The sequence below is a fragment of the Triticum dicoccoides genome, chromosome 4A (assembly GCF_002162155.2).
Source record: "Triticum dicoccoides isolate Atlit2015 ecotype Zavitan chromosome 4A, WEW_v2.0, whole genome shotgun sequence".
Taxonomy (NCBI): domain Eukaryota; kingdom Viridiplantae; phylum Streptophyta; class Magnoliopsida; order Poales; family Poaceae; genus Triticum; species Triticum dicoccoides.
In genome coordinates, this window is record NC_041386.1 from 83,204,696 (window position 1) to 83,215,780 (window position 11,085).

The following is an 11,085-nucleotide window of genomic DNA, read 5'->3' on the forward strand; positions in this document are numbered from 1 at the left end:
TCGATCGGCTTCAGTTAGCATCAGTAGCGAAGGAATCGCTCAATCGGGTTCAGTTAACAGCCATCAATCGATCGCTCGGGTTCAGTAACGCGTAGCCTGCAGTGCAATCGCTCGGATTCAGTTAGAACCCAACGCCTCGCTCGGGTTCAGTTAGAGCCAACGCCTCGCACACACGTGCGTACGTGTACGAGAGAAACGCGCATCGCTCGGCCCCGACCTCCCACCGTAACCGGGAACTCCCCGAAATTTTCCTCGCCCTCGCTTCTACCACGTTTTTTTCCTTCATGGACGGCCCAAAGAATGTCGTGCAGCTGCTTCTCTGGCCCGCCCAGGACGAAAAGCCCATTTTCTGTCATGATTTTTTGTCATAGAAGTAGGCCCCACCACATCTATGATGATACCGGGTTTTGTAACAATTATCGTCATAGAAGTGTCATATGTATGACAGAAAAAATTTTCGTTCGGCCCAAAATGTCACGGATGTGTCTTTTTTTTGTAGTGGTAACTGCAGGTGTGATCTCCCGAACACCGTCCGATGGCAGAGCTAAGTCATGCCCGTCGTGACTGTGCGGCGCGCCTGACACGAGCTCGAATCCGTCGAAGATCAAGTCTCCGCGGATATCGGTAGTGTAGTTCAATCTTCCAAATCTGACCTGATGGCTAGGGGCGCAGCTATTGATCTGCTCTAGATGGCCAAGCGAGTTGGCCCGTAGTACGAAGCCGCAGAATACGAAGATCTGTCCAGGGAGAAAAACTTCACCCTGGATCGCATCGTTGCCGATGATCGAAGGAGCCATCAAGCCTTTACATGACGGCACAGTGGAACTCTCAACGAAAACACCAATGTCGGTGTCAAAACCGGCGGATCTCGGGTAGGGGGTCCCGAACTGTGCGTCTAAGGCTGATGGTAACAGGAGGCGGGGACACAATGTTTACCCAGGTTCGGGCCCTCTCGATGGAGGTAATACCCTACTTCCTGCTTGATTGATCTTGATGATATGAGTATTACAAGAGTTGATCTACCACGAGATCGTAGAGGCTAAACCCTAGAACCTAGCCTATGATTATGATTGTTGTTTCGTCCTATGGACTAAACCCTCCGGTTTATATAGACACCGGAGGGGGCTAGGGTTACACAGAGTCGGTTACAAGGGAGGAGATCTACATATCCGAATTGCCAAGCTTGCCTTCCACGCAAAGGAGAGTCTCACCCAGACACGGGACGAAGTCTTCAATCTTGTATCTTCATAGTCCAACAGTCCGACTAAAGTATATAGTCCGGCTATCCGAGGACCCCCTAATCCAGGACTCCCTCACTGCCCACTACAAGAAGTAACGTACACACTTAGAGAATGGTAAAAAGTATAGCCAGCTGCTGGCTATAAGCCAGTGCCATGTCATCTACAACCCATCTTATAGCCAACATGTATAATAGTAGATCAAAAGAGTATACTACTTTTTTATTATGTGGCCCACCTTTCATTCTCACGAAGTGCCTAGGAGCACGTGCTAGAGCTGACTCTTCACGAAGAGCCCGCTTACCTTTTCTCTCCTCTTCTCTTTCCTCCAACTAAGCAGAAGTATACTAGTTTATTTATTCCTTATAGCCCGCTGACTCAGCTCTATTGTACTTGCTCTTAATTGTACATGATAAAAATAATAACGCCAGACATCAATGCTTGACGTCTCCATTGATGCTCCTAGCCGTTGGCCTCCTAGGTAGCCCAAGCGAAGTTTATTCAAGTGAGGGGTGCTTTGTGAACCGGGTGACCTAATTCCTCCCACGGGTGCCTCATGTCGGCTGACAAAAACCTCCTTTCTTGCTGACATTATCTTGGGTCATTAAGACATGAGCCTCCATTGACCTTCATTGGCTTTTATGTCTCTGTGGGCCTACCAGGTGGAGGATAACCTCGTTAGTAGGAGTCTTCAGTGAGGAATCAACTTGTGATTACCCTCAAAAAAGATTGTCAAGGTTTGGATACCACCTCCAGGTCTACCACTAGTGGTTGAAGAATCATCTTTGTGGTGATATTTCAAGGAGAAGAGGGTGAACCTTCGTGGTGTCGGTGTTTCTTCATGGTAACGCCCACCCCTCCAACGGTGCTTAGTACCCATGAAGTGAATATCGGATATATCCTCGTCTCTAGTGTCTTCACTTATCTCTAACCATAAGCACCCATTTACATTCCGCATGCATAAACTTGCTAATAATCAAAGTGAAATTTATATTGTCCCTGTTCACCCCCTCTAGGTCCATCTCAGTCCTTTCAGTCGTCCATCCCGCCCACTACATGGCGAGCGTGCCACCGGCCCTAACCCCACATTCCGCACTTGTCTTGAGCCCCATTACCTGACCGATCCATTCATCAGATGATCTCCTCTACTATCATGACACTGGGAGCCGATCCACTGGCCCCCGAGCTCCACCATTCCTCCTGAGCTCTATTCTCCTCGATTCGTCGTAGAACGAGCTTCGTTGTCGCCCCGACACTGCGCACCAATCCACGGCCTCCCATGCTCTCATACCCCCTCCCAAGCTCCCCCCGACATTCCGAGTGGGTCACGCCACCGCTTCTCTCGCTTGTTACTCATGTGCTCCCGAGCTTCGCAACCCCTTCTGAGCTCCCACGCCACCTCCTCTCCTTCTCGGGCAAGGCGATTTGGGGAAGACGAAGAAGGAGAAAAAAAGAAAGAAGAAAACACCAGAGCCAATGGCAGATTGGTCCCATGTGTCAATGAGCACATATACACAAAATAAAACCAGAGCAGGGACTTTGGTGCAGAACCGTGTTCCAAACAACAATATTTTCATCGGCGTTTCTTCTGCTGCGGTAAACCCCCAAACCCCAACAGGCAACAGTCGAGCTCGAGGCACCGGTGGTTCGGGGCGAAGACCCAAGTACAGTAGAGCATCGCCGGCCGCCGGCGACCATGAACGGCTCGGGATTTGATATGAGGCTCGGCATCGAGAGCGCTCTTCGACGCGCGCTTCCGTACGGCGGTCTTCCCGGCAATGACTCGCCGCAGACGGCCTTCTTCGACGCGGCCACCGAGGGCGACCTCCGCCGCCTCAGAGGTGAGCAATCTCCCGTCGCACCCACATCTCAAGGGTCTCGCCGCGCACGGCCGCGCGGCGCCGGCTCCCCCTGATGCGGCGTCGCATTTGCTAGGGTTTTGGCGGGAATGGGGTCTGCGCATGCGCGTGCTTGTTTCGGTATGTAATGAGCGATATGCCTGTGTCTGACCCGCGGATTTTTGGTGCTGGCGTTGAAGAGTTGGCGAGCGGCAAGGACGCGGAGGAGAAGGCGTGGCTTGCGGATGTGTCCATCCAAGGTGTTGGGCCGTTTCAGGCCGCCGCGCGCCTGGGAAAAGTTGATGTGTGCAGGTGCTTGGTGGAGGAGCTCGGCTTTGACATCAATGCTGGAAGCAAAATTGGTATGTGCACCTTTTCTGCGTTAAGATTGATTCAGTTTCTGTTCTGATTAGCTCAATTTTGCAATGTTACCCATCTTCAAATCTTTCCATTTATGTGTATCACATTAAATTCATCTCGATTTCACATGCCTTTACGGATGTCGATGATTGCACAAGTTTACTTTTCTCTGATTTTGCTGCTAGGTGTAACTGCGTTGGCTGCTGCTGCATTGGATGGAAAAATGGATGTTGTTAGGTACCTTCTTGACAACGGGGCAGATCCAAATAAGAAAGACGACGCAGGCTCTGTTCCTCTTCACTGTGCTGCAAAATTTGGTATCATCTCTGTTTATACTTAGCTTTTCATCTGTAGATTTTACATTTATTAATTTGTTGCGATGTAAAGATGAAAGATAAATTTTCCATTGTTACTGGGCAGTCTGGAACTCTTCATTTAGGCCACTTGGTCATTTGTGGCTCTTATTTTTGTTCCGCTTGGATGTTGAATTCTTGCACATCTACCAAAGTGTAGTTTCAATGTTCGTACAAGTTCGTAAGAGAAAACAGATTAATTTGATTGTTTTTTTACTAGTTCTTGCTGGTCTTGGGATGTCAAAATCTGTTAAGTGTTAGCTTACTAAATATCTTTTTGACCCACGGTTGAGATGGCGTTCAGTTCTGGTAATTACCTCTGCTACTTTAAGTATTTTGTATTCCAAATAACCATCACAGTTTATGCATGCTCGGCCTCTTGCTAAGTCATGAAATGGTAGTGATCAAAATCCTTAAGGATATGTTCTGTTGTCCAGAAATGTTTTTCTTTTCTTTTCATGGTTACATTTTATTGTCTCTCTTTGTGCCTTTTATCTAGGGCATCACGAAGCAGCAAGACTATTGCTATCTAGAGGAGCTAGTGTTGATATAGCTTATTTTCATGGGACACCACTACATATTGCTGCTTACTATGGGAAGGCCAGTGTCATGAAAGTCTTATTGGAGCACCATGCAGATGTAATAATTTAATTCCACAACTTTTTTGTTACAATTTACAAATGCTTTTTGTGTGATCTTCAGTTTGGTTATAGCACCATGCAGATGTCATAGCAGATACATACAAATGCCAAATGCCAAATTGTCTTATAGCTTTAGGAACCTCCATCAATATGGAGAATGAGGATAACTCTTGGTGCAATAGAAAGTGAACATAGGGGAGTGGATGTACTACCCAGCTACTTGCATTCAAGTCCTCACGGACGTGAATTTGGACTCATATTCGTTAAATTTTTTTTGTCATGGGGGCCTCCCCTGCCCCTTTGCTTTTAAAAAATATCTTGGTGTACCATGTGCAGTTTCTTATTTGGCTTGCCACTCAATGTAAGTGTTATCTTGTATGTTACTATGCCATAGATGGTTGAAACTTGAGAAGAAAAAACCGTCTTTGCACCAGGGACTTGTCCATTTATATAAAAAGAAATTACTGCAAATTGTCAGCCTATAATAGTTCTGTAATCCTCCTAAAAAAAGGAGATTCATCAGTGTGGAAACATGTTCCATATCTGTACGTTGTTATTTTCCTCTATATATTTTTTACATCTTTTGTTCCAGAATTTAATACGTGGCGTGTTCTGTAGTATGTTACGGTTATTTTTTCTCACTCAAGCTGATCTTTTCTTGTAGCCGAACAAGGTTTCAGAAGTTTTAGGTACACCATTGATTGCAGCTCTAAGTGCTACTTCTGAAGGACTACCAGAGTCTATTTCGTTGAAGTGTGTGAAACTGCTTGTCGAGGTCTTTCTATAGAGAAAATAATATAGGTGTCTTATGCGAATATCTATTTGCATGAAAAGTTAAAAAACTGCAGTGACCACAACTTTTAGTTTTATATAATCCATATCTACAGGCAGGTGCAGATGTAAATTCTACTAATCCCGATACTGCCTTGGTAGTGGTAACTACTTACGGGTTAACTGACTGCATGAAGTACTTGCTAAAGGCTGGTGCAGACCCTAATATCCCAAATAGTCATGTGAGTTTTATTTTATTTTCGCTTTGCATTCTTCTACTTGCTCGTATCCCATAGTGCTTACAATTTCCTTAAATGAGTTTATCTAGGGAACTGGGCACAGTCCAGCAACTAGCATGAACCCATCTTCCTATTTATGTTCTAAATACAGAACTCTGCCTTTGCAATTTGATCATCATGTGCATGAAATCAAATGTACGATAATCCTCTCAGATTATAATCTAACAACTTGGGGCAACTTTTGCACATTTCCACTAATTAATGTAAGATTGCAAATTTGCACATTTGCCATTTATTTAAAATTGTGCCTTGTGAGCTCTCGACTCTTGAAATTTTAATCTGATTTACTTCAGGAAATTGTTTTATGCTTGGTAGAGCATAAGGGTACTAATATGAGGAACTAGAAGTTCATATGCACTTGCTCCAAATAATTTTCAATGAATGTGTGATTTGGCCGCACGCTGACACTTCTAGAAGCAGTACCTCAATTGACATTTTTAAGTGTGTGGGTCATGTTCCATTATACTTTATTGCATTATATAAATTTTTTGTGTAATGAATACTGGCAAGATTCTTGACTAGGTCCACATTAGTTTTTCTTCTTCTTTTAGTAGCTACATTTTCTCCAAGTAACCCTTCTAGTAGCTATATAATAACCTCCTCTGTTGTTAAATCATGTGGCTCATGTTTCATCCATCTGTTACTTGACAGTGTGGTGCCATGCCAATACAACTCGCAGCAAGCTGTGGAAGAAGAAAGCATGTGGAGTTACTATTTCCTTTAACTTCTCCCATTCGAACTATATCAAACTGGACTGTTGACGGAATTCTTGCTAATGCCAAATCAAAACACTCCAAGCCCAGGGTATGAATTGCATTCTATGTACTTGATAATTCTGTATCACGCTCCAAGCCCAGGGGATGAATTGAATTCTATGTACTTGATAATTCTGTATTACGCTCCAAGCCCAGGGTATGAATTGATTCCTATGTACTACCTCTGTAAACTAATATAAGACCTTTTAGATCCCTTTTTATATTAGTTTACAGAGGGAGTACTTGACAATTCTGTATTTCATTAAGATATTCAAAGCCTAAGGCTTGCATTCCTAACTGTCCCTATGTTTCAGCAACGTGAAGTGATTAGCTCTATTATTTTTTTCAGTGGGGCCAGCTTGAATTTCTTGATAACCGTGTTTTGCTCTAGGGCATATTCTTTAAGATAGTTCGCAAAGTAGCATTCGTATTAGTGCTATGCTCACATTTTTTCACTTTTAAATTATTTTATTATGTAGATCACAAACCAAAGATCAATTCAGAGACACATTTCAATGAGTTTGACATTTGTTGTCAGTATGAAAACTGCTTTAATGAGAAGGAATGTCTGTGACTTTTACTTTATTGTCCCAGTAGAAGAAATAAGTTAATGTTGGGTTTAAGTGTTCTTTCTTTTTGTTTTATGGTCTCCAAGGATTTAAAATGACTGAAAGGATAATTGATCTAAGTATGACAAGGGAAAAAATGTATTTTAAACACCCAAAGGGAACCGAGCGAGTAAACCATGTGCAAGTAAACATATAAAGAAGGAACGTCTCATGGGTGCAATGTGAAATGCCAATGAAGTCAAGCAAGGGAAATGGTTGCTTAAAATTCCATCTTGACACTTTGGTTCATATTAGTTCATTATAATCTTGGTATGTACCCAAATATGTTGTTACTTGAGTGACTTTCAATTTTGCGTCTCAACGTCTGGTGGATGCTGATCTTATCAACAGAAGGTCTTTATGTATATTTTTATGCCAGAACTGCATTATATGTTATGATGTGTTGCGTTTTGCCACTGCCTAGTGCTCATCTTGCCTAAGCACACCTAGGTGCAGTAAGTGCACTCCTAGCACAATTGAGCGGTAGGCGTTTTTGTTGTCACATAGCGCGTAGGCACGTTGCCCCCCCCGACTGATTCGAGCTAGAAACCCTGGTGTTTGGTTAATTGTAAATGTTATTGCGTAACTGCTTGTGGACCATGGCATGGTAGTCCTTACTTGTTTGCTCTGAATAAATGTAGCGCTTGCAGTGCCTAGCCTCCTATTAGGCACTTTATGTATACTAGGCTAAAGTGTTGGTTTGCACCATATATTTTTTAATGAAAGGAAACTGTTAATTATTTATCAACTTTGTTGCAACCTAAGATTACAAAAAAAATGTGCAGAGTAAGTTTTTCTTTTTCTTTTGGAGATAAGGCCTTTCAACTGAGTTTTTTTATAGAGCCAAACAGCTGGATTACCAGCGTACATAGTTGGTCCAAATATCACCAATATTATGCCCCACAGCATTACATCCAAACAGGGGCAAAGAACAGAAACAAGAAAGCGCATCCTCAAGGAGTGAAGGTGATCTAAAGCACCAACAGGACCTAGTGACTAGAAACTAGACTTATTTGTTTGTTTGACCTTTTTTATTTTTATATGAATGTCTCATCAAATTACTTTAACCTTTCTCGACATGAAAACTTATCTTTCATCTCTGTAGGTTTTGGACATTTTACGTCTATATTCTAATCGGTGTTTAATTTTCTCCATGATTTAGGATGAGGAAGATGATGACAATACCAAAGTCCAGCTGAAATTATGCGGTGAGGAAGCTGTTAAGAGAAAGGACTATCGTGCCGCGTCAATGTTCTACATCGAGGTTAGTACTAATGTGAGGAATCATGTAATGCTACTCTAATGCTTGATCAACACTAGCAATAATGTGAGCAACTGTATTGGTGATGTCAGGCATATTCTACCTTTCTGTGTAGTATGTTTCTTTAGTCTATCATTTATCTTTTGATTTTCTTTCTATTTAGATAGGGAGCAAAACAACAAAAAATGTTTATTTGGATGCAAATTTTGCAAGATTCATATGCATGGAACAATTAAAGGGAAACCTTTTGCTGTTGCGATACAGAATTTGAGCTTCTGTTTGTGTTGTACTATATTTCTGCATTTTAACACTGTAGACAGACTATCCATGGATTAACACAGTTCTTAGGTAATAATGTACTTAATTAGGAGATTTTATAAAGTGCCTCATCTTAGTTTGCCCTTTGCCTGGAATGATATTCTCCAAGTGTTTGGCAATATCCCAAATGACGCATGGTGCTTTGGCCCTGATAAAATGCTCTAGCAAGAATATGAGCTAAATGGGCTCTCAAAACTGATGCCAAAAGGTCAAACCGCCCCTACCCTTCTCCACTGTATGGCTTCTCCAGCTCTCCAAATTTCTCCGCACAAGCTGCTCGGGTGTCTCTGTGTCTGGCACGGTCTGCTGTGCCTCTGCTGCTTACAGCTGTACTTGAGTGGCATGGGGGATGCTGAACCTCTTCACAGGTTCCTCCTCTCACTGCCACCACCCCGAGCTCGTCGCTCATCTCCCAGTATGCTGTCCCTCTGTGCTCAAGGGCTCCTCTGACGCATGCCACCAGGGCCCTGCGTTCTGTGCCCAGGTGTGCTTGTTTTGTTCCCTCTCTCCGACAGCATTGTGCTCAAGAGTCTCACTCAAGGTTCAAGTCTGACGTCTTTGTGGCCGAGGCTTACAGATCACCATTGGGAACATCCACTCTGAGATGCACTCGCTGCTGCTTGTGACCTACTCCCTCCGTTCCAAAATAGATGACCCAACTTTGTACTAACTTTAGTACAAAGTTGGGTCATCTATTTTGGAATGGAGGGAGTATGTCAGGGGCGGCACTCGAAGCAACTCAGGTTGAGGTCTGGTGCTGGCTTGCATCAGAGTGGAGGAAGATGATAGGATAAGGAGGAAGAGAAGGTCATTTGGGTCTTCTCCTGTGGCCTGAGGAGTGGAAATAATTAAAGAACATAACGAAACATTTAATCAAATGAGTACTTTCTACTCAAGTACTTGGTCCTTTGTGGGCAAAGGGCAAACTAAGACGTGGGATTTTATCATAGTTGGTTCCACTATACTACTGCAGGGTTTCTCTAGCCAATTTCGACATGTACTGTGATATTTGTGCTGTTTGGAAACCTTCGTCAACCATTAACTGTTGGTAACTATTGAAAATTTAAGTCACCTTCAGCAGCCCTCTAGAAGAAGCCCACAATGGTTTGAGAAACCCTGGTTCTCAGGTTTCAGTTTATAACCATCATCAAGTGTCGCCAGACTTGTATGTATTGCTGGTAGACATAGAACATGCGTTGTCTTGCTAGCCGAGTAAATTAGGCTGTTGTCTCGCATACATTGTCAACCCTTCAGAATAGATATATGCAATTTTACTTGTTTGTTGATTGATAGTAATATGGCTCTCCCTACTTAAATTGTCTGTTATGGTGCAGGCAATTGAGTTGGACCCGACTGATGCAACACTGTATTCGAATAGGAGCCTGTGCCACATGCAAATGACTGAAGTAGATATGGCTTTGCTTGATGCTAATACTTGCATTGAATTGCGCCCTGAATGGTTGAAAGGCTACTACAGGAAGGGAGTTGCTCTCATGTTTCTCAAGGTCAAATAAATAACTTCAGATTATACTCTTTCACTTTGCATTTCTTCATATGGCACCTTCCATATGTAATCTGCCTTCAATTATCGCTAGGAGTATAAAGAAGCATGTGATGTTTTCATGGCTGGACTGAAGCTGGACCCTGGAAATGCCGAGATGGAGAAAGCATTACGGTAACGTATCTTATTTTCATATAATATCTTTGATGAGTTCTTAAATGGAAAATGTTTGTGCCCATGACTTGTAACTTGTAAATTTATTTATTTTACCTAAATCTATGTGGCGAAGATGAGACAATCTTGTTTCATGCTTATTCACTCACATTTACAAACAAGTTTAAACCAGGCACTAATATTTTCACATTTGCAGGGAGGCTGTTGAGGCCATGAAAAAGGACCACTTCGCTAGAAAAAGCTTCAAACCATCTGATTAGAGAAACATGTCGGCTCTGGAGGTCGTGCAACCCGTTTTAGATGCCATAGTAGAGGCATATTGCAAGTGTTAGAGGTAGAATTCTCAGTGCGTAGCCTTGTTATGACTCTGGTTTGTCAATGGGCACTGTTTAGCATGATATATTGATCTTAGTCTGGTTGTCAGGTTTGTGATGGCATTGGTTAGCCTTATGGATGTGGTTCGTCAAATGGCCAGCACTTAAAGCATCTCCAATAGATGATGTAGATGCAAAAATAACTAACTCTTCATCTCTAAGGCCCCCAAATCCCTCTCCAACAGATAATGTAGATACAAAAAAAATATTAAATCTTCACCTCTAGGAGATGTAAAATACAACACGTGGAGATGCAACCACCTACTGGAGATGTCAAATCGCTCCAAATCGGCGGCCGCGCGTCAACAACCTAATTGCTTTCATTTTGCTTCCCTCTTGCTCTCTCTGCCTGTTGCACAGCCGCCGCCACCCTCATTCGCCCGTTGCATTGCCATTGCTTGCCCGCGCCAGATCCGGCCGTGTGCCACCCCTCCTTCGCTCCCCTCTCCGCCTTGAATCACCGATGCTCCGCCGCCCCGATTTGCACCGCCGCCACCTAGATTTGCCACCCTGCCGTCCCTTTGATGCCCTTCCTCTCTTAGCCTCAAATCGCCGCTCCTCGGCTGTCGTCCCCATTCACAGCCTTCGTTGCTT

The 11,085-nt window shown here is 43.4% G+C and overlaps 1 protein-coding gene across 2 annotated transcripts; it reads left to right on the top strand.

Annotated features, from left to right (window-relative positions):
- Positions 1–2,798: 2,798 nt before the first annotated feature.
- LOC119285120 (ankyrin-1-like) lies at positions 2,799–10,540 on the top strand. 2 transcript variants are annotated; one of them, XM_037564336.1, is made up of 11 exons: positions 2,799–3,079; positions 3,277–3,438; positions 3,622–3,753; positions 4,289–4,428; positions 5,095–5,205; positions 5,318–5,443; positions 6,152–6,304; positions 8,026–8,127; positions 9,777–9,947; positions 10,038–10,117; positions 10,314–10,540. In XM_037564336.1, exons 1-11 carry the CDS (start codon positions 2,935–2,937, stop codon positions 10,375–10,377), a joined length of 1,386 nt encoding a protein of 461 aa, XP_037420233.1. In that variant the 5' UTR covers positions 2,799–2,934; the 3' UTR covers positions 10,378–10,540. The 2 variants fall into 2 exon arrangements, with proteins under 2 accessions (XP_037420233.1, XP_037420234.1); XM_037564337.1 differs by lacking the exon at positions 5,095–5,205.
- The last annotated feature ends 545 nt before the right edge of the window (positions 10,541–11,085 follow it).